General features: G+C 39.9%; 1 protein-coding gene across 1 annotated transcript in view; it reads right to left on the bottom strand.

The window, feature by feature from the left end:
• The window catches only part of DNAH11 (dynein axonemal heavy chain 11), a gene marked incomplete at both ends in the record, with an annotated part of 314,762 nt that overhangs the window by 213,012 nt on the left and 76,870 nt on the right, over positions 1 to 24,880 (bottom strand). Inside the window, 5 exons of the mRNA XM_082661925.1 lie at positions 9,545 to 9,671; positions 11,249 to 11,340; positions 12,417 to 12,641; positions 14,802 to 14,924; positions 22,652 to 22,774. Of these exons, the coding sequence (XP_082518051.1) occupies positions 9,545 to 9,671; positions 11,249 to 11,340; positions 12,417 to 12,641; positions 14,802 to 14,924; positions 22,652 to 22,774 (690 nt within the window). The remainder of the gene's footprint in view (positions 1 to 9,544; positions 9,672 to 11,248; positions 11,341 to 12,416; positions 12,642 to 14,801; positions 14,925 to 22,651; positions 22,775 to 24,880) is intronic.

Here is a 24,880-nt window from a genome sequence, read left to right as displayed (position 1 = left end):
GAAACCATAAACAAAACAAAAGGACAACCCACAGAATGGGAGAAAATATTTGCAAACGAAGTGACTGACAAGGGGTTAATCTCCAAAATATATAAACAGCTCATGCAGCTCTATGTCAAAAAAACCCAAACAACCCAATCAAAAAATGGGCGTATGACCTAAATAGACATTTCTCCAAAGACATACAGATGGCCAAGAGGAAGAGGCACATGAAAAACTGCTCAACATCACTAATTATTACAGAAATGCAAATCAAAACTACAATGAGGTATCACCTCACACTGGTTAGAATGGGCATCATCAAAAAGTCTACAAACAAGAAACGCTGGAGAGGGTGTGGAGAAAAGGGAACCCTCCTACACTGTTGGTGGGAATGTAAATTGGTACAACCACTATGGAGAACAGTATGGCAGTACCTTAAAAAACTAAAAATAGAACTACCATATGATCCAGCAATCCCACTCCTGGGCATATACCTGGAGAAAACCATAATTCAAAAAATCCATGCACCCCATTGTTCATTGAAGCTCTATTTACAACAGCCAAGACATGGAAGCAACCTAAATGTCCATCGACAGAGGAATGAATAAAGAATATGTGGTACAGATGTACAATGGAATAGTACTCAGCCATATAAAAAGAACCAAAATAATGTCCTTTGCAGCAACACAGATGGACTTAGAAATTATCATACTAACTGAAGTAAATCAGACAGAGAAAGACAAATATCATATGATATCACTCATATGTGGAATCTAAATTTTTTCTTTTTAAAAAAGTTTTATTGAAGCATAGTTGGTTTACAATGTTGTGTTACTTTCTGCTGTACAGCACTGTGAATCAGTTATACAAATACATATGTCCACTCTTTTTTAGACACCTTTTCCATGTAGGTCATTACAGAGTATTCAGTAGAGTTCCCTGTACTATACAGTAGGTCCTTATTAGTTATCTATTTTATATATAGTAGTATGTATATGTCAATCCCAATCTCACAATTTATCCCTCCTCCCCTTTCCTCCCTGGTAACCATAAAATTGTTTTCTACATCTATAAGTGCAATCTAATTTTTAAAAAATGATAAAAACGAACTTATTTACAAAACAGAAACAGACGCACAGGTATTGAAATCATACCTATGGTTACCAAAGGGGAAACATTGTGGAGGAGGAGTAAATCAGGAACTTGGGAGTAACATACAGACACTACTATATATAAAATAGGTAACCAACAAGGACCCACTGTATAGCACAGAGAAGTCTACTCAATATTCTGTAATAATCTATATGGGAAAAAACCTGAAAAAGAATGAATATATGTATAACTGAATCACTTTGCTGTACAGCTGAAACTAACACATTATAAATCAACTATACTCTAATAAATTTTAAAAAATGGATATTACCTTTACATAAGGGGAGTCATACAATATGTATTCTTGCATCTGCCTTCTATCATTCAACATCATGTTAGTGAGGTTTATTCATGTTATTATGTATAGCACCAGTTTTCTTCTTCATTGCTATGTGGTACTCTGTTATATGAATATTACACGATGTATTTACGCATTCAACCGTTCAGGGACATTTGGATTATTTCCAGTTTGGGGGTGTTATGGATAATGTAGCTATGAAAATTCTTGTCACATATTTTGGTTCACCTATGTATACATTTCTGCTGAGTATACACTAAGAAGAGAAACTGCTGGATAATAATGTATTATTATATTCAAATTTAGAAGATATTGTCAAACAGGTTTCCTGAGTGGTTGTACCAATCTACAATCACACTGGCTAGATAGGAACATTCCCATTGCTCCACATCCTTACCATTATTTAGTACTGTGAGTCTTTTTTTTTTTTTTTGTGGCACGCAGGCCTCTCACTGTTGTGGCCTCTCCTGTTGCGGAGCACAGGCTCTGGACGCACAGGCTCAGTGGCCATGGCTCACGGGCCCAGCCTCTCCGCGGCATGTGGGATCTTCCCAGACGGGAGCACGAACTCGTGTCCCCTGCATCGGAAGGCAGACTCTCAACCACTGCGCCACCAGGGAAGCCCAGTACTGTGAGTCTTTTTAATCTTAGGCTTTTGGTAGGTTTGATCTTGATAGCTAGCTCATCATGTGAATGTATGTATTTTTCTAATGAAAAATCATGTCAGAGTTTGACAAAATATCTGTACAAATTGAAAAAAGAGGGGGAAATGAACACATTACTAGGCAGAGTATTTCAGCCTAGCGAAGATTCAGAAACACACCAACTCATGATATTTTCACCAGTTCTCTCACACTCACGAATGTCAAAACAATGCATAGCTAATACGAAGGTATCTTCAGGAAGAAGAAAAACAAAACAAAAATAAAAAGAAAGAAAATAAAAAAAACTAGCTCCATGGATTAGTACTTGATATTTATCATTTTGGGGTTTTTTTGAATTTCAGGTAAAATCTTTTATATTACATCAGTAGCACATAAAGTCCTTGATATTAATGATTGTACATTCTGTACTTAGACATGTCTATGTGAATATATAACGTGCATCAGTTAGTTTTTGCAGTGTAACAAACCACCTCAAAATTTAGTGGCTTAAAAAAGCAACAATTTCAGAGTTCACAATTCTGTGTCGGGGCTTTTGGGTTCTTTCAGTTGGTCCCAGCTGGGCACCCTCATACCTCTGCAGTCCACTGGTGATCGGTGGCTTCTCCCATGTGTGTGACGGTTGTCCAGCTGGTGGCTTGGGTATGGGCATGTGCTTCTCCTCATCCAGCAGGCTAGCCCTGGCTTATTCATGAGGAGGTGGCCACAGGTTTCCAAAGAGCAGCAAGAGGGCAAGCCGCAGTGTACAAATGCTTTTCAAGCTTCTTGCTAATGATACACTGGCCAAAACAAGTCACACAGGAAGCCAAATGGAGAAATAAGCTCTACCCCTTGATGCTAATTGCAGCTTCACATTGAAATGGCATGGATGAAGGGAGAGGAAGAATTTGTGGCCATTTTTATATTCTATGCTAGCATTTTTCTTAGTTCTTTACATGTTTGCTTTACTGCTTGCTCAAAAATCAAAGATATAGTACCTACTGCTTTCCCCATTTGGTATATAAGGAAACTGAGGTTCAGAAAGGTAAAGCAGTAACATAGTCAATAATCAACAGATAAGGTAGATAGCTAGTGGGAAGCAGCCGCATAGCACAGGGAGATCAGCTCGGTGCTCTGTGACCACCTGGAGGGGTGGAATAGGGAGGGTGGGAGACGCAAGAGGGAAGAGATATGGGAACATATGTATATGTATAAATGATTCAATTTGTTATAAAGCAGAAACTAACACACCATTGTAAAGTAATTATACTCCAATAAAGATGTAAAAAAAAAAGAATTATACGTTACTTTAATGATCCTAAAAATACTAATGCTGTGTTCATTTTGACCCCCAAAATGACAAAATAAGTGTTATGATAATAAGTAAAAAGGAACCAAATATTTTTGTGTCTTTCCAATATCTATACAAGGAAGAAAAAAAAAAAATCAACAGAGCCGGGATTTAAACTCATGTCTACATGATTTCAAGGTTTCTGTTCTTTCCTACTATTCTACCTTCTGATGGATGGCTAATGTGCCTATTACGTCTAGCTCCAGAAAAGTTTCCTTTTCCTGCCTCTTCCCTATTTCATCCTCAGTGGCAACCTAAACTCAAGGGCAACCCCTCCCTCCACTGTAGGTACCTACGAGCCCTCCAACCTTCTACTCACTATAAAAAAGTAGGGATTTTTGACTGATTTTATTTCAACTAAAAGTCATTCACTCTTGCATGCAGCCAACTAACCACTTGCATCTTGAGCCTTTTTCCTCTTGATTGTCTAAGAGCTACTGGTTTACTTATTTATTTTGGGTTGCACTGTGCACCTTGCAGGATTCCCCCTCGAACCTGTGCCCACTGCCGTGGAAGCATGGAGTCCTAACCACTGGACTGCCAGGGAATTCCCCCTCTTGATTGTCTAAGGAGGACTAATCCATGTCAAGAAGGCTGTGACACACTATGAGTGAGGGCTGAGCTGCATCACCCTGATTCCTGAGATTCAGATGGTGAGGCACCTTCACTCTACCATGGAGACAATCAAATGGAAGCACTATCCAGCAACATACTGAGCTTGTGGGGATGCGGGATCTTAGATACTTGCCCCCTTGAAGACCAGAAGTTCTTTTTATTACCTAATATTAAGCCCATTTCTCACAAGCACCTGTCCAAGTGCCAATATTGACATTCTATTAAGGGTATCAGTTGAGTGCCATCTGTCTCATACTGCAATTTGGGGGATTTCTCAAAAGACAAGTTGGCAGATTTCTTCTTATGTAGATTCGGTCCAATGCCACTGAAGGATATTTCTGATGCAAACATTAAACATTTCTGAGCATATATATATTCCTGATCTTGTCATTTTCGAAAATGCATTGTGGCCTCAACTGCCACAGCAGTGGCTTTCTAGTAGCCACATTAAAACAAATAAAAAGAAACAGGTGAAATTAATTCTGATGTATTTTTATTTGACCTAATGTATCCAAAGTATTGTCACTTCAATATGTAATTAACAGAAAAATCACTAATAAGATAGTTTACCTTCTTATTTTTAAGTCTTTGAAACCAGCTGCATATTTTACATTCACAGCTTATCTCAATTTGGATTTTTCATCAGAAATACTTCATCTGTCTTTATGTTTCACAAAATACACAGTTGCGAAAGTAGAGTCACGTTCTAGTTGTTTCAAACTTGTTTTCCAATAACTGAATCAAAGATCAGTTTTTCTAACATATTGTAGTTAAAAATTCAGCCCCTCAGTTGACACATTTCAGGTGCCCAATAGCCACACATGTGGCCCATGGTTACCCCCCGTCACACAACACAAACGCAGCTGATCACATGGAAAGTGTGTCATTCTTTAGTATATCTCTATCATGGGGAAGCTTTCACTCATCATCACATAGGAGATGAAGGAAGACAAAATGCACCAACGCTTCTAGGACAAAAAGATCTTTCAAGTCATAAGGAACCAGTGGCTAAAAACACCAAGTTGTCAGCTATTTCAAGGTACAGTATCACAACCTGGAAGGGCACAATGGGGCCAACTGATGTTACTCAGGCTGACTTTAACCACTACGTTCGTTTCACTGAAAAACACAAAAGGATGTTTTTCTAAGGTGGGGGAGAAAGCACAGAATTTTAATATTGAATCATGTGCAACTTCATAACTACTGCGCCATGACCATTAATCCTGCAAATATACCTCTAAGTTTGTATTTCCATAAGTAACCACCAGAGATTTTGACCATGGAAGTTACACAGCACAGCCACATGCTCAGTCCTTTAGATAATCTATGCCACTGGGAGGTCAGGGTGAACTCTAGGAGGAGAAAAGTCTTTAAAACTTGACCTTAACCAAACTTACCAACAGCTGAAACCCACTGAAGGCATTCTAGACACACTGATTTCATCACTCTGACATTCCAACTCAAGTATCTTAAATTGGGCATTTCTGCTTATAGAACACAGGATGTAATATCATCAGACTTTCCTGGCTGATGTACTCAGGCTGATCAAATTCCACAATCAACTGCAGAAACCCTCACTTGGACCAACACTCTTAAATTGAGTGTGGCGGGTGGAGGAGGGGGGCCTGAGGAATTCAAGTCATTCACAAGATGTCAGCATGACTCCTCTGCCCACAAAGCGTCATCTTTTCTGGGGCAATTGCATTGTTATCCCACAAGCTGCAGTTGCCATGTCATCTCCGTCACAGTACAGGGCACACATTCAGGATGTTAGCACAAAAGGCAGAGACGGAAAAGCTGTGTCTGGTGGCCTGAAACTGATTCTGATGATGAAAGAAAGAGTGTAGCAAGGCTAGGCCCTTTGGCATAACTGCTAAAAGCATTAACTATTCCACAGCAAGTGACCAAGGGCTGAGATCACACCTTGACTTTGCAGAACCACTGCAGGGAAAGAAGCTGACTGTGGCTCTAGATGACTCAACTCATCCTTAGCTCCTTTTCAATCCTTCACCCCAACAAGTTGCTCCCAGGTGGTATTTGCACTTCAGAGGCAGCTAAACAGTTTCGCTAATGACAAACCTTTCCTAAAAGGGTGATAGCATTTGAGGTGAAATCGAATTGTTCAACGTTTAATTCGTGTAACAAAAGGATCTCAATGAAATCACATTTTGAGCAAAATTCAAAATAATGTATCTCAAATGTCAAATGTTTCAAAAATCGAATCATTTCAAAGCTGGCAGGTCAGGAGAACTGTGTACCGCATTTACTCTGGAGCCGCAAAGCCAGACCCCTTCAGCTCCTAAGCAGAAATACCCCACCTCCTTTTGTTGATATAACACAGACAGCACTGTTGTTAGTATTCATCAGCATGGCTGTGAGCCATTTTGGAGATTCTCTATGCGGTGACTTCAATATTCAGCTACATTAAAATTTAAAATCTTTTTAATGTCTTACATTACCTAGTCATTCATTAAAGAGTGTTACTAGTACTACTACTGAGAAATGTACCTGAGATTCAGGGGTTTAGAACTTATGATTACAACACTATGAATTAGGTAGACAGGAAGATGTCCACGAAAAGTCACACTGGTATTAACAATAACACTCTGAAATACTGAAGTGATGCTGTGAAAATAAAAAGAATGATTTTAAAGGTACACCTTTTAAGTTTATATATATATATATATGTAAAAGCAAAACCTCATCCTGTAATTTAGGAAGGATAATGAAAAAAAAATGTTGGCATCAGGGATGCATATCCCTGAGCCAACAGGTTGTCTAAGGCCTGAAGCACTTTTTGATGATTTGAAAGGACATAAAGAGAATGGGTGACAAGTGTATATTGAGTCATCTGCTCCTCCAGCACCAGCCTAGGACTTCAATTAAGGACAAAGAGGCATCGGGCAAGTGCATGCGCTGAAGACAGCAGACAGGAGTGAGGACAGGTTGGTCCCTCCAGGGCTTGACAAGACACATCTCGATGCCTTACCATCATCTGCCTCCATACACCCCTTCTGGGAAAGTACAGCAGGGAGGAGGGGGGGACAGGTGGACATCCTCACACCTGTGATTTAGCAGCCCAGAGGAGGATGCTCTGGCTTGGCCTCACTCCTCCTGGGGCTTCAAGGTGAAGGGCTGTTTCCCCCACCTCTGCCCTTTAAGTTGTCCAGTGAGAGGGGTTGGAGAATCACTAACAGAAACTACGGATGCCCGCAGCAAGTGAATCTGCGATGTGTCCCTACTTCAGACATTTGTCTAGGTGGAAAAGGAGGAAGAAGATATAACAAATGATGGATTACACTGCCAAGGGCAAGAACTGGAAGTGCTGAGATGGACTTGTCTCTGCAATATATACCCCCTGGGGGTTTCCCCCTGCCCCCTGAGGACTTGCTTCTGTTCCACAAGAGACCCAGCATGTGGGTACTGGCTGTCAAGGGTCAAGGTCGACAGCCACTGCCAAACAGAGAAGCAGGAATATGCATTAAGAAAGGGCAATGACTGACAGATGACACCCTTCCTTCCTCCCCAAGGTAAACTGACAGGGAGGAGAAATAAAAGATCCAACTCCAAGTTCATTATGTAAAAGTCTGGTCTTGACACAGAGGTGAGGTTGGAATTTTAAACTAGATCTTGTTGCGTTGCTTTGGGTTTCTTTAATTTTTAATAATAAAAAGGGACCGGAGCATTACAGTACCTATCCAAGATGTTATAAAGGGACCTGTTACTCACTGTAAAGACATTCAGCAGGGCACATTTGAGCTTAATAATTGTAGAAAGATAAAACTGTTTCATGTCTATATTCTGGATAATTAATACTGTTCAATAAAACAGTCACATATGTGTTTATTATGTTTAAAGAATATAAAAGAAAAGCCATGTTCCCACTTACAGATTTATGCATCTAATTTACATAGTGAAAATTCACGATTCTAAGTATTTCAGATTTGCAAGTGTTTAGGAACATGTACCTGGAATAGAACATGACATCCTCTATCTCATATGATCACCCCGGGCAGAGGGTCCAGTTGCCAGTCACGAGGAGGTTCTCAGGAGATTACTGAAGCTTAAACGTGGTAGTAACTGCCATGTTTAAACTACTTAAAAAAAAAAAACCCAAAACATCCAATTTACATGTCATTGACATAAATGAGAGATGGAGATACTGGATTCCAAGTCAATCTAATTAGATGGATTTTATCTACAAAGCCATCTGGGAGTTAGCATAAATATACAGAATGATACCTGAGTGGTAATCCTGAAAATGTTGCCGAAGCTGACTAACAACTTTGCTCTTCATAGCAAGATTGTACTTGTATTTCCGACAGCAAGAACAGCCATCCATCTGAATTTAGCTCCAAAGAGAAATGATGAATGAGAGAGAAATAATCAAGATAAATACTGTGGGAGCTTCCCTGGTGGCGCAGTGGTTGAGAGTCCGCCTGCCGACGCAGGGGACACGGGTTCGAGCCCCGGTCCGGGAAGATCCCACATGCCGCGGAGCGGCTGGGCCCGTGAACCATGGCCGCTGAGCCTGCGCGTCCGGAGCCTGTGCTCCGCAACGGGAGAGGCCACAACAGTGAGAGGCCCACGTACCAAAAAAAAAAAAAAAAAAAGAAAAGATAAATACTGTGTCCAGAGAACAGAATTCAGGAAACCGTAGTGTTAGGTGACACATATTCCAAAGAAAATGGCAGAAAAATACCTAGAGCAGGAACATGGAGACAAATCCACAACGATAAAGCACAACCTTTGGCGTCAAAATAATCTGTGATATATGGTCAAGTCTAGGAGTAACTGCCTATGTCAGTTGTAACAATTCTAAGATCTAAATGGATGTGAACAACTGAACAGATATAATGAAAGGCAACATCCACTAAATGTTTAGAGGAAGGAGAGCTTTGGGATTTGCATGAAGCTTGGTCTCTGATCTGTGCTCTCAGATTACAAAAGGTAAGAGCTGTTTTTATTTGCTTTACATATTGTCATGGGTGCTACATTATTTTTGAAATGATAGGAGAAAATTAGAGTGTTAGGTAGAGGATGAAAATATACCAATACACCTCTGACAGCACTGAAGCCTAGTCCAGCTTCAACTATGAAGGTTACTCTGGAGTCAAGGTTGTTGTAAGAAGGTACCAGCCATGATCTCATTCCCAGTGACTCAGTCTCCCCCAGGAAAGCTGCAAACCAGGCAATGGAGCTCCAGTCCTTGTCCCAGAATTCTGGGGGTTTGGAGCCAGTGTTTCTTCCATTAACTTCTTGCAGGGCCCTAAGCCTTGTACATTTGCTGTCCCTTCCTTGTGTTGAGAACCAGGCAGTTACCTTTCCCAGTTCCTTGAGCACTGCTTCTAACATCCCTCTGTTGCTGCATTAAGAATTCTTACTGCATATTTTCTGGCTCCTGGCACATGTGACATGGTAGGTGGCATTTGACAATGATAAAGAAACTGTGACATTCCTTAGCTAACATAGGATAATATGAGACTCTCAAAAACAAATATTTACCTCCATAGGTTGAGCTCCCTTTGAGAGAATGTCAAGTAAGTCTGCGGAAGAGATGAAATAGAAGCGCGGAAAAGCCACACGCTTGGTTTCCAGGTACTCAGCAAGAGCTTTTTCACAAAGAGAAAGCCTGCAGGAAGGAATGAAAAATCATTGTAAGCATATCTTGCCCATTCATTTATTAAAACGTCACCAAAACCCAGAGCCTCTCATCTGTCCATTCACCACAAGAAGCTCACCATTTAACACGGAGCCTACCTCCCTCTCTTTGACATCATCGTCTTGTTCATGACTCGTGTACAAGTCATGCCAAGTGGGAGGAGAAACACACACACATCCATCGTTAGTTGAGACTAAATATAGATCAGACTTAAGTTGATGTTACTTATCACTTGTCTGCTTTTTGAAGGGAAGTGTGGACATTTAAAAAAATTTTTTTATTGGAGTATAGTTGATTTACAAAGTTGTTAGTTTCAGGTGTACAGTGAAAACAGAATCAGTTATACATATACATATATCCACTCTTTTTTAGATTCTTTTCCCATATAGGCCATTACACAGTATTGAGTAGAGCTCCCTGTGCTATACAGTATATCCTTATTAGTTATCTATTATATATATAGTAGTATGTATATGTCAGTCCCAATCTCCCAATTTGTCCCACTCCCCCTTACCCCCTGGTCACCATAAGTTTGTTTTCTACATCTGTAACTACTTCTGTTTCTGCTTTGTAGGTAAGTTCATTTTTACCCTTCTTTTAATGACACCTCTCATCAGCAGGAGAGAAGACCAGATTTGGCATCACTCGCCTCGAGCACAAAATGCTTTACTTAACACGTAATTGGTTTAAGGTCTTCCTTTTCCCACTGAATGTCTACAAAACACAAGCACCTTCAACTCTCTCTTGTTTTCAGAAGAGTCATAAGATCCAGAATCATTTCCACATTATTTTCTTAGCAGAGCAGAGATGACCCAGAAGCAGAGCCCCCAAAACCCTCAAAGATTACTGACTAATAATTAACTTCTGCAGAAATCCACACTTTTAAAATTATGGCCAACTTTCTTTCTAAAAAACTTCCAGATTATGAAATAATTGTATGTGATATATATTTTTATCTAGAGGGCTCCTCTGCCTTGCAATGAAAAGTGATCACAATTCCACACAAAGCTCTTCTTTTAGTGGCTGATCTGCCCATTTGTAATCAAAAGCCAGAAAATTCTTATGACCACTAGCTGTTGTATAATTTTATATAAAAACTACAAATGCCCTTTAGGACAAGGATTTCAAAAATACTAACATGCTGTCTAAGGATAATTTCTAGTATAATTAAACTATATACAAAATAAAGGACTTAAAATGAGTGCAATCCCAGTTCCTAGCATACAGTAGCTGCTTAATAAATATTTGCAGGATACTTTGATAAAAGAATTGATTAAACAACCATGCTGATTCTCTTGATGATAGGATATTCTAATTTTACTATAATGATATTCCTTTTTGGAAGACAGAAATTTATTTGGATCTGTTTACATTAACTCACAAAATGTATGTACCACCTAATATGTATAAGGCAACTAGATAACTATAAGCAAAATTATAATTTAGTAGAAGTTGTTCGTACAATAACTTGGTGTTAAACACTATTAGATATTCAAAAGAAATCTCAGAAGTATAACAAATTGATCACTTTGTAGTTTTATTCTTACCTGTACTGTAAATCTTTAAGTTCTTCAAAGAGGTTAGGTCTGCTTGTTGCTTCTAAAACATTTTTTATTTTAGCTGTCCTGAACATTAACTCCTGAGCAAAAGTAAAACATGGAGCCATTGATATTAGAAATTACTTTTCTAAATTTTTCATCCATTTAGGGAATTAAAAAGTGAAAAACAATCAAACTACGGGAAAGCAAGATAAATGAGATTTCTAACACCACGTCTGTTCTGCTTTTAAACTTTTAGATGAACATCAAAAACAAAGTGTAATCACATAGTTTTTATCAATATAAATTCGATAGACATTACCACCACTCTGGGTCCAGGCAGAATTTCTCTCTTCTAAACCAAACGCACAAAAAAATAGAGAGACAGAGAACCAGAATCTTAAAGAATACACTCACATTGGAAAATGAGATGAATATGAAACAATCTACCCACTCTTTCCTCCTTAAAAGTTAAATAAAATAGAATTCCTCTGGTGTTCTGCTTTAGCTAGTAAGACGACAATAATTCATCCCCATTTCTAGATAAAAAGTAAAGCCATTATTCTCTGCTTAAAGTCTCTCAAATCATTTATTATATGTACATCTCCATGTGTTCTCTGTGGCTCTTATGAAACAAACCAGTAACTGATAGTATAACTTTGTTACTGGTTTCCCCTCCTCAGTCTCTTACTTCATGAAGATGAATCTGTCTCCCAGGCCTTACTGTTGGTGTAGGCCTCTGGGAAACATGTGGCCTGCTGCCTGGTTTTGTACGGCCTGAAGCTAAGAATGGTCTTTACATTTTTAATTAGTTGAAAAAAATCTAAACAAGCATAATACTTCGTGACACATGAAAATAATACGGAATTCAATTTCTGGTGTCTATAAAGTTTTACTGGTACACAGCCACACCCATCTGTCTATGTAGTGTCTATGTTTTCTTTCACAGGACAATGGCAGCCCTGCTGAGTTGTGACAGAGACCACATACAACCACAAAGCCTAAACTATGGACTATCTGACCCTTCACAGACAAGTTTCCTGACCTTGTCTCCTGAAATTCAAATACACACATATATTTTTCATAAATACAGTACCCCAAATCATGTTTCTTTACAAGATTTTTATATTGTTTGGACAAAGCTGTTAGGATAGAAAACAGCCTTTCTTCCACGAACCTTAAATTCAGCATCTACTCTGCCGAATCTCTGAGCATCTTTCACAAGCTGAATTCGAATATCTTCTGAATAAACAAAGATGCTTTCTAGGTGAGACCAAGTGCGCTGTACTTCCATCCAAGTAAAGATGACCGAATCTGCTGTGTTTAATTTGTTTTGCCAGCTTATGACTTGCTCAATGAAATATTCCACATACTTGCTTTGAAGCAGAGTCTGTAACTGAACCTAAAAGAAAGGCAAAGAATTTCAAATACCATCTAAATTGGTAGTCTGTAAGCATCAAGAGGGAGCACACTTCTTCTGTTTATTGCTGGATTCCTAGGACCTAGCACACGATACATGCAACAGGCATTCAGTAAGTATTTGCTAAGTGAGTGAATTAATGGCATTAAATATTACATAATAACATGTTTTTTCCAAAAGGAAAAAGACAAATATAAGCAACTACATGTAATGCGTCTTCTAGAAGAAGGCCACGTGTCTCTTGGAAGGCAGGAAAAAATATTGTGCACCAGGGTGCAGCTTTAGGAATTAAACTTTATTCTTTCATCCTCTCTCACTCTTCTTGGGGTCTCTGCCTGTGAATCATCCTAAGGTTATGGGTCTTCTTTTTCAATATTGAAAATACGAAACAAACTTCCTTCCAGTTTGCTAAGCCCTTAAGCTCCTGTTTTCCTCCTCTTTGAGTTTACTACCAAACTTGGCAGCCTTCCTAACACCAAGCCTTGCTTTAAGGTCGTGCAGTTCAGCGAGCACTTCCCATCATTCTCTGACACTGAAATTCCAGGAAGTCACTGAGAACAGCTCCTTTTCATCCTCCTCCATCTCTAAGTGTTTAATACATTTGACTATTCTTCCCCCCCCCCAGCTTTATTGAAATATTATTGACATACAGCATTGTGTAAGTGTAAAGTGTACAATGTGATGATCTGACACATGTATATACTGTGAAATGGTTACCACAGTAAATTTACACCTCCACAACCCATGTAACTGCCGTGTGTGTGTGTGTGTGTGTGTGTGTGTGTGCACGCGTGCTGATAACATTTAAGATCTACTCTCTTAACAACTTTCAAGCATATAATATACTATGTTAACTGCAGTCACCATGCTGTACATTAGATGCCCAGAACTTATTCATCTTATACCCAGAGGTCCGGACCATTTGACCAATACCTCCACACTTCCCCAAAGCCCCAGAAACTGGTAACTGCCATTCTACCCTGTATAAGGTCAGCTTTTTTAGATTCCCCATATAAGCAAGAATATTCAGTAGTTGCTTCCTCAGTGAACTACCTCATTTGGCATAATACTCTCAAAATCCACCCACATCATCACAAACGGCAGGATTTCCTTCTTTTTATGGCAGAATGATGATATTCCACTGTATATACACCACATTTTCTTTATCCATTCATATGTCAATGGACGCTTAGGTTGTTTCCATGACAGTCGACTCTCCTTTGTAGGAGAAACTTATCCTGTGATTGCTGATGATACTATACAGTCTTCTTTTTCTACGATTTCTCTGCCCACTCTCTCTCTCTCTGCCTCCTTTATGTCTCCTGCTCTTGCTCACTACACGCAGCCTTTCCCAAAGCTCTATTCTCAGCTGGATCATCTTCTTTACGTCTCATTATCTAGCTCATCAATTCTCAAGACACCAAAAATGACCTTCCAAACTACATTTCTAGACTGAACCTCTGCACTGAGCTCTAGGTCAGACTTTCCACCTTTACATCAATGTCCCTCACTTTAAATACACCAAAAATAATAGAACATCATCTCTTCAGAGCAGGTTCTTTCCTAAGTGCCCCATGTCTAATAATAATAACACTACTGTTATTATTTCCTCTGAATAGTTTGTCTCTTTCATCTTTCTTATGTCTCATGTCCAAAGAGATGCTAACTCATAACCTTAGAATTCAAGACCACATAGGCTGCGCTCTGGACTGTCCCTCCAGCCTTATTTTTTATTACTCCTATCAAGAAAATCTATATTCTAAGGAAACCAAACTCTTTAAATTACCTCTGAATGGCAGGTACTTTCTGGCATTCCAAGATGCCACTAACATTCTCCCCTTTGCTATAACACCCCTTTCTGATCACCATTTTTTGTTGAATACCAGCCCATCCTTCAAGGTTCAGCACAAGTACCACCACCTTACAAGACCCTTTGGAACCTTGTCTCTGTCTCCCTACTCAAGTGCAAGTTCCTTGAGAACAAGTGTTCATACTTTTTGAGCCCAAATGGTACTATGCCTGGAGCCTGGTACAAGCAGATGCCCAATGAATGAAGAAAGAAATACTGAGTATTGGAACTTGGGAAAAATCTAAAATCGTAATTTAAAATGAAAAAATCTGTAATAAAAATATCCATCTTACTTGGTTGTGCTCTAGAGTTTCAAACAATTGTTCATCAAACTTCAGTAATAGAATGCCTGTCCGAGAGTGAACTTCGTAAGAGAACTCCATGGTTGCCCAGGTCTGGCTGATTTCAGTAACAACCTAGATGTAAACAGTATTTAGTTATGTGCACAAAAGTTTAATTTAGGACCAATACTTAGGCTATCATCTGGAATTTTAAAAACTGTTTTTACAATTTAAAAAAAAAAAAAAACAGAGGGACATCAAATATCACTGGCCTCAATTTTTTTTCCTCCACATAATTCACGGTGATGAGGTTTAGAGAATGAATTCCACCACACAAAAGGAACAAGTGTCACACCAATATCAATTTTTTTTTTTTTACTGGATCTGAGCTTTATATCCTTCACTGAAACACAATGCCAGAGCAGGAGGGGATTTAAAAGGTTATCTTAAAAGTCTGATAGACACTCAAGACTCAGAATCCGAGAGAGGGGGAAGATGGCGGAAGAGTAAGACGCATAGATCACCTTCCTCTCCACAGATACACCAGAAATACATCTACACGTGGAACAACTCCTACAGAACACCTACTGAACACTGGCAGAGGACCTCAGACCTCCCAAAAGGCAAGAAACTCCCCCACGTACCTGGGTAGGGCAAAAGAAAAAAGAATAAACAGAGACAAAAGAATAGGGACAGGACCTGCACCAGTGGGAGGGAGCTGTGAAGGACGAAAGGTGTCCACACACTAGGAAGCCCCTTCGCGGGCGGAGACTGCGGGTGGCGGAGGGGGGAAGCTTCGGAGCCGTGGAGGAGAGCGCAGCAACAGGGCTGCGGAGGGCAAAGCGGAGAGATTCCCGCACAGAGGATCGGTGCCTACCGGCACTCACTAGCCCAAGAGGCTTGTCTGCTCACCCGCCGGGGCGGGCGGGGCTGGGAGCTGAGGCTCCGGCTTCGGTCAGAGGCAAGAGGCTTTTTCTTCCCTCTTTGTTTCCTGGTGCGCTAGGAGAGGGGATTAAGAGCGCTGCTTAAAGGAGCTCCAGAGACGGGCTCGAGCTGCGGCTAACAGCGCGGACCCCACAGATGGGCAGGAGAAGCTAAGGCTGCTGCCGCCGCCACCAAAAAGCCTGTGTGCGAGCACAGGTCACTATCCACACCTCCCTTCCAGGGAGTCTGTGCAGCCCGCCCCTGCCAGGGTCCCGAGATGCAGGGATAACTCCCCCAGGAGAACGCATGGCGCGCCTCAGGCTGGTGCAACATCCTGCCGGCCTCTGCCGCCCCAGCCTCGCCCCACACTCCGTGCCCCTCCATCCCCCCGGCCTGAGTGAGCCAGAGCACCGAGACAGCTGCTCCTTTAACCCTGTCCTGTCTGAGCGAAGAACAGACGCCCTCCGGCGACCTACACGCAGAGGCGGGGCCAAATCCAAAGCTGAACCCCAGGAGCTGTGAGAACAAAGAAGAGAAAGGGAAATCTCTCTGAGCAGCCTCAGGAGCAGCGGATTAAATCTCCACAACCAACCGGATGTACCTGCATCTGTGGAATACCAGAATAGACAACGAATCATCCCAAATTGAGGAGGTGGACTTTGAGAGCAAGATCTATTATTTTTTCCCCTTTTCCTCTTTTTGTGAGTGTGTATGTGTGTGCTTCTGTGTCAGATTTTGTCTGTATAGCTTTGCTATCACCATTTGTCCTAGGGTTCTATCTGTCCGTTTTTTTTTTTTTTTACTTAAAAAATTTTTTTTTCTTAATAATTATTTTTTATTTTAATAACTTTATTTTATTTTATCTTACTTTATTTTATCCTCCTTCTTTCTGCTTTTTCTCCCTTTTATTCTGATCCGTGGGGATGACAGGCTCTTGGTGCTCCAGCCAGAAGTCACTGCTGTGCCTCTGAGGTGGGAGAGTCAAGTTCAGGACACTGGTCCACAAGAGACCTCCCAGCTCCACATAATATCAAATGGCGAAAATCTCCCAGAGATCTCCATCTCAACACCAACACCCAGCTTCACTCAATGACCAGCAAGCTACAGTGCTGGATACCCTATGCCAAACAACTAGCAAGACAGGAACACAACCCCACCCATTAGCAGAGAGGCTGCCTAAAATCATAATAAGTCCACAGACACCCCAAAACACACCACCAGACGTGGACCTGCCCACCAGAAAGAAAAGATCCAGCCTCATCCACCACAACACAGGCACTAGTCCCCTCCACCAGGAAGTCTACACAACCCACTGAACCAACTTCAGCCACTGGGGACAGACACCAAAAACAACGGGAACTACAAACCTGCAGCCTGCAAAAAGGAGACCCCAAACACAGTAAGATAAGCAAAATGAGAAGACAGAAAAACACACAGCAGGTGAAGGAGCAAGATAAAAACCCACCAGACCTAACGAATGAAGAGGAAATAGGCAGTCTACCTGAAAAAGAATTCAGAATAGTGATAGTAAAGACGATACAAAATCTTGGAAATAGAATAGACAAAATGCAAGAAACATTTTAAAAGGACCTAGAAGAACTAAAGATGAAACAAGCAACAATGAACAACACAATAAATGAAATTAAAAATACTCCAGATGGGATCAATAGAATAACTGAGGCAGAAGAATGGATAAGTGACCTGGAAGATAAAATAGTGGAAATAACTACTGCAGAGCAGAATAAAGGAAAAAGAATGAAAAGAACTGAGGACAGTCTCAGAGACCTCTGGGACAACATTAAATGCACCAACATTCAAATTATAGGGGTTCCAGAAGAAGAAGAGAAAAAGAAAGGGACTGAGAAAACATTTGAAGAGATTATAGTTGAAAACTTCCCTAATATGGGAAAGGAAATAGTTAATCAAATCCAGGAAGCACAGAGAGTCCCATACAGGATAAATCCAAGGAGAAACACGCCAAGACACATATTAATCAAACTGTCAAAAATTAAATACAAGAAAAACATATTAAAAGCAGCAAGGGAAAAATAACACACAAGGAAATCCCCATAACGTTAGCAGAAACTCTGCAAGCCAGAACGGACTGGCAGGACATATTTAAAGTGATGAAGGAGAAAAACCTAGAACCAAGATTACTCTACCCAACAAGGATCTCATTCAGATTTGATGGAGAAATTAAAACCTTTACAGACAAGGAAAAGCTGAGAGAGTTCAGCACCACCAAACCAGCTTTACAACAAATGCTAAAGGAACTTCTCTAGGCAAAAAACACAATAGAAGGAAAAGACCTACAATAACAAACGCCAAACAATTAAGAAAATGGGAATAGGAACATACATATCGATAATTACCTTAAATGTAAATGGATTAAATATTCCCAGCAAAAGACACAGACTGGATGAACTGATACAAAAACAAGACCCATATTTATGCTGTCTACAAGAGACCCACTTCAGAACTAGAGACACATACAGACTGAAAGTAAGGGGATAGAAAATGATACTCCATGCAAATGGAAACCAAAAGAAAGCTGGAGTAGCAATTCTCATATCAGACAAAATAGACTTTAAAATAAAGACTATCAGAAGAGACAAAGAAGGACACTACATAATGATCAAGGGATCGATCCAAGAAGAAGAGATAAGAATGGTAAATATTTATGCACCCAACATAGGAACACCTCAATACATAAGGCAATACTAACAGCCATAAAAGGGGAAATCGACAGTAACACATTCATAGTGGGGACTTTAACATCGCACTTTCACCAATGGACAGATCATCCAAAATGAAAATAAATAAGGAAACACAAGCTTTAAATGATACATTAAACAAGATGGACTTAATTGATATTTATAGGACATTCCATCCAAAAACAAAAGAATACATATTTTTCTCAAGTGTTCATGGAACATTCTCCAGGACAGATCATATCTTGGGTCACAAATCAAGCCTCGGTAAATTTAAGAAAATTGAAATCATATCAAGTATCTTTTCTGACCACAACGCTATGAGACTAGATATCAATTACAGGAAAAGATCTGTAGAAAATATAAACACACAGAGGCTAAACAATACACTACATAATAACAAAGTGATCACTGAAGAAATCAAAGAGGAAATCAAAAAATACCTAGAAACAAATGACAATGGAGACACAACGACCCAAAACCTATGGGATGCAGCAAAAGCAGTTCTAAGAGGGAAGTTTATAGCAATACAATCCTACCTTAAGAAACAGGAAACAACTCGAATAAACAACCTAACCTTGCACTTAAAGCAATTAGAGAAAAAAGAACAGAAAACCCCGAAGTTAGCAGAAGGAAAGAAATCATAAAGATCAGATCAGAAATAAATGAAAAAGAAATGAAGGAAACGATAGCAAAGATCAATAAAACTAAAAGCTGGTTCTTTGAGAAGATAAACAAAATAGATAAACCTTTAGCCAGACTCATCAAGAAAAAAAGGGAGAAGACTCAAATCAACAGAATTAGAAATGAAAAAGGAGAAGTAACAACTGACACTGCAGAAATACAAAGGATCATGAGAGATTACTACAAGCAACCCTATGCCAATAAAATGGACAACCTGGAAGAAATGGACAAATTCTTAGAAATGCACAACCTGCCAAGACTGAATCAGGAAGAAATAGAAAATATGAACAGACCAATCACAAGCACTGAAATTGAAACTGTGATTAAAAATCTTCCAAAAAACAAAAGCCAAGGACCAGATGGCTTCACAGGCGAATTCTATCAAACATTTAGAGAAGAACTAACACCTATCCTTCTCAAACTCTTCCGAAATATAGCAGAGGGAGGAACACTCCCAAACTCATTCTATGAGGCCACCATCACCCTGATACCAAAACCAGACAAGGATGTCACAAAGAAAGAAAACTACAGGCCAATATCACTGATGAACACAGATGCAAAAATCATCAACAAAATACTAGCAAACAGAATCCAACAGCACATTAAAAGGATCATACACCATGATCAAGAGGGGTTTATTCCAGGAAAGCAAGGATTCTTCAATATATGCAAATGAATCAACATGATACACCATATTAACAAATGGAAGGAGAAAAACCATATGGTCATCTCAATAGATGCAGAGAAAGCTTTTGACAAAATTCAACACCCATTTATGATAAAAAACCCTGCAGAAAGTAGGCACAGAGGGAACTTTCCTCAACATAATAAAGGCCATATATGACAAACCCACAGCCAACATCGTCCTCAATGGTGAAAAAGTGAAACCATTTCCACTAAGAGCAGGAACAAGACAAGGTTGCCCACTCTCACAACTCTTATTCAACATAGTTTTGGAAGTTTTAGCCAGAGCAATCAGAGAAGAAAAGGAAATAAAAGGAATCCAAATCGGAAAAGAAGAAGTAAAGCTGTCACTGTTTGTAGATGACATGATACTATACATAGAGAATCCGAAAGGTGCTACCAGAAAACTACTAGAGCTAATCAATGAATTTGGTAAAGTAGCAGGATACAAAATTAATGCACAGAAATCTCTGGCATTCCTATACACTAATGATGAAAAAGCTGAAAGTGAAATCAAGAAAACACTCCCATTTACCATTGCAACAAAAAGAATAAAATATCTAGGAATAAACCTACCTAAGGAGACAAAAGACCTGTATGAAGAAAATTATAAGACACTGATGAAAGAAATTAAAGATGATACAAATAGATGGAGAGAGATACCATGTTCTTGGATTGGAAGAATCAACATTGTGAAAATGACTCTACTACCCAAAGCAATCTACAGATTCAATGCAATCCCTATCAAACTACCATTGGCATTTTTCACAGAACTAGAACAAAAACTTTCACAATTTGTATGCAAACACTAAAGACCCCGAATAGCCAAAGCAATCTTGAGAACAAAAAATGGAGCTGGAGAAATCAGGCTCCCTGACTTCAGACTATACTACAAAGCTACAGTAATCAAGACAGTACGGTACTAGAACAAAAACAGAGATATAGATCAATGGAACAGGATAGAAAGCCCAGAGATAAACCCACGCACATATGGTCACCTTATCTTTGATAAAGGAGGCAGGAATGTACAGTGGAGAAAGGACAGCCTCTTCAATAAGTGGTGCTGGGAAAACTGGACAGGTACATGTAAAGGTATGAGATTAGAACACTCCCTAACACCATATACGAGAGATATAAGAGATATAAGCTCAAAATGGATTAAAGACCTAAATGTAAGGCTAGACACTATCACACTCTTAGAGGAAAACATAGGCAGAACACTCTATGACATACATCACAGCAAGATCCTTTTGGACCCACCTCCTAGAGAAATGGAAATAAAAATAAACAAATGGGACCTAATGAAACTAAAAGCTTTTGCATAGCAAAGGAAACTATAAAGAAGATGAAAAGACAACCCTCAGAATGGAAGAAAATATTTACAAATGAAGCAACTGACAGAGGATTAATCTCCTAAATATACAAGCAGCTCATCTAGCTAAATATCAAAAAAGCAAACAACCTAATCCAAAAATGGGTGGAAGACCTAAACAGACATTTCTCCAAAGAAGATATACAGACTGCCAACAAACACATGAAAGGATGCTCAATGTCATTAATCATTAGAGAAGTGCAAATCAAAACCACAATGAGGTATAACCTCACACCAGTCAGAATGGCCATCATCAAAAATCTACAAACAATAAAGGCTAGAGAGGGTGTGGAGAAAAGGGAACCCTCCTGCACCGTTGGTGGGAATGTAAACTTATACAGCCACTATGGAGAACAGTATGGAGGTTCCTTAAAAAACTATAGATAGAACTACCATACGACCCAGGAATCCTACTGCTGTGCATATACCCTGAGAAAATCATAATTCAGAAAGAGACATGTACCACAATGTTCATTGCAGCACTATTTACAATAGCCAGGAGATGGAAACAACCTAAGTGTCCATCAACAGATGGATGGATAAAGAAGATGTGGCACATATATACAATGGAATACTACTCAGCCATAAAAAGAAACGAAATTGAGTTATTTGTAGTGAGGTGGATGGACCTAGAGTCTGTCATACAGAGGGAAGTAAGTCAGAAGGAGAAAGACAAATACCGTATGCTAACACATATATATGGAATGTAAGAAAAAAAATGTCATGAAGAACCTAGGGATAAGACAGGAATAAAGACACATACCTACTAGAGAATGGACTTGAGGATATGGGGAGGGGGAAGGGTAAGCTGTGACAAAGTGAGAGAGTGTCATGGACATATATACACTACCAAACGTAAAATAGCTAGCTAGTGGGAAGCAGCCGCATAGCACAGGGACATCAGCTCTGTGCTTTGTGACCACCTAGATGGGTGGGATAGGGAGGGTGGGAGGGAGGGAGATGCAAGAGGGAAGAGATATGGGAACATATGTATATGTATAACTGATTCACTTTGTTTTAAAGCAGAAAGTAACGCACCATTGTAAAGCAATTATACTCCAATAAAGATGTAAAAAAAAAAAAAAAGGTCTGATAGATATTATTTACTTTTTGGATAGTGCTCTGAGTGCCAGAATGTGAATCCCAGGTCCCTTGTTGAACCTGGGTAAGTTAATTACTTCTCTATACCTCAGTTTCCTCATCTGTACAATAGAGATAATCCTCAGAGAATTAAATGAATATAAAGCACTGAGAGCAGTGTTTGCTACCAAGTAAACGATATATAAATGTTTTCTGCTATAATCGTCATCATCAACTGGGTCAGCTCTCTCGTTTTACAAATTTACTGTGGCCTAGAAGAAAGCTGTTTCCTGCCCAGGGAAACATGTCTCCACACAACTATGGCAGGAGGACTTCTCCCTGAGTCTGCTTACGTGCCAGTGCACAGAATTAGCTCAGGGTAAAAAGAAACAGCCCAAGGACAACACCTTCTCAGTCCCCAGCTCTTTCACTGCTTTGTCCACGATGCTTCGGACATCCTCTTCCATTTGGTGTAATCGCAAGGCTAACAAATCTGCCAAAGTTGTGGCTTCGTTTATAGAAAACTGGACCTGATTAGGAACAAAAGAAAGGCAGAATTTATATTCCACATATATTAATGGTTCCTTCTACCTAATGGCCAGAGGAATGAAACACAGCTAAATATACTCAAGTCAGCTGCTGAGTACATTTCGAGTTCTGAAATGTGCAGACAACCAAAGACGTTGCTTTTTTACTCACAGTCACTGAGGCATCACCCATCGAAGCGAGGGCTGAGGTTTAGGCCGCGTTCATACTACAGTACTTTCTTTAGTTTCATAACCCTCCCCTGTCAGCTCATTTCTTACCTCCTTTGCCCACAAAACCCATTTTTAAAGAGAATCACATTGTTCATTTATTATAATTTGGTTGAAATCCCAGGAATCAGGTAATAGCTCATTTGTCTTCTCTTCCTTAGGTACTCTATTCACTGAACATAATTCCCAGTTGCTTCCGTGCTTTAACCTAGTTTCATCATTGACTTAATCTTAGTTCCTTGGCAAAAAATAATTATTCTTATACTGTCATTATTGATATTTACCATGTGAAAAAGTCACTCACATTTCCTCATCACCTTATTGACTCCCCACTTTCCCCACCTCCATATTTGCTAAGAAGCTCTCAGCTCTTCCTAAGTGCCCAGACTCACCCATGTCCCTCACAAATGAATAGCTGATCCCACCACACAGTTGCAAGGAAGCCATTTCCTTTCCTGCCCTGCTAAGAATATCCAGTCCCTGCTTCTCGGAAGGTGCAGTCCTCTCTGGCTCTCCTCAATCAGTCATGTTGCTCGTCACCATGCACGGCTCTGCACAGGACGACTAAACCTCCCTGTTTGCCCAGGACTGGGGGGTTTCCTGGGCTAAAACCTGGGAAGTCCTGAGCAAACCAGATGAGTTGGTCACCCTATCTCTGCATCACTTTTGACCTCACTCCAGAGCTGATGGGAGTCAGGTCTGTCTTAGAGAAGGAATGAGCAGGGATGCATAACAAGGCCCCCCTGATTAGCTGCATAGTTTGTGCAGTGAATATGGACCCCCTGCCCAGGTGACAACTGGAGGTTGGATCTAGTCACTGCTCTGATGCCCCAGATCAGCCTGGAGGAAGATGCCTTTTTCTAAATTGCCAGAGAACTACCTTTTCCTAGCTTGCAGAAGGGCATGACACAGGCAAGACACTGTGGTGAGAAGAAAGCTCACTGGGGCTAATGTGAGAAGGGGGCGGGGAGTGGGACACAAGTATACCTTCCATGTTGGGAGACTCAATAAAGATTTTCTGAAAGAATAAATTAATCAACTATAAAGCCTAAATATGCAATGCCTAAAAGACTCTATGGAAAGTATTATAATAAAAACTTCAGGGACCATTTATTGAGGATTTGCTATGTGCTAGGGTCTATATATAATCTCATCTCACCAAGTCTGCATGGCAGCATTATAGCATTACTTGTATTTCATAGAAGGGGCAACTGAGGTACAGAGAGCAAGTAACTGGCCCAAGATCTAAGAGATACTAGGTGTTAGAGTTGGACCAATAAAGCTTAGGCCACCCCCACTTCACCAGGCTGCCCCTTTCCTCAGTTTCCCCACCCTGCAAACTTTGTCTTCAAATCATGACAGCCCTTCTTCATGATGTGTGCCTAGCAGAAAACACGCACATCAGGCTGCATTTTATGCATTTTAAACTCATGAAGGTCACCTTCCCTGAAAAATAAAGTGTAAGTTTGGTATATTTGCTCCTAAATAGATGTAGAGAGGCAAGAAAATATAACCTCAAATGGTACAGACACATGAGAAATAATTCTATATTTTGCAATAAAATAAAAAACCATTTGGGATTTCTCTGGTGGTCCAGTGGTTAAGACTTCACCTTCCAATGCAGGGGTGCAGGTTCGATGCCTGGTCGGGGAACTAAGATCCCACATGCCTTGCAGCCAAAAAATCAAAACATAAAACAGAAGCAATACTTTAACAAATTCAATAAAGACTTTAAAAATGGTCTACATCAGAAAAAAATCAAAAAAATGCATCTTTAAAAAAAATTAGAAAAAAAAACCATCAAAAGACCATCAAAGAGGGATGTCATTATTAAATGAATTGTGGGGAGAAAAAAATCACTATTTCTGAATTCTCTCTCCC

This window comes from Grampus griseus (genome assembly GCF_964374135.1).
Source record: "Grampus griseus genome assembly, chromosome: 9".
Lineage (NCBI taxonomy): Eukaryota > Metazoa > Chordata > Mammalia > Artiodactyla > Delphinidae > Grampus > Grampus griseus.
This window is presented reverse-complemented; position numbering and strand designations above follow the sequence as displayed.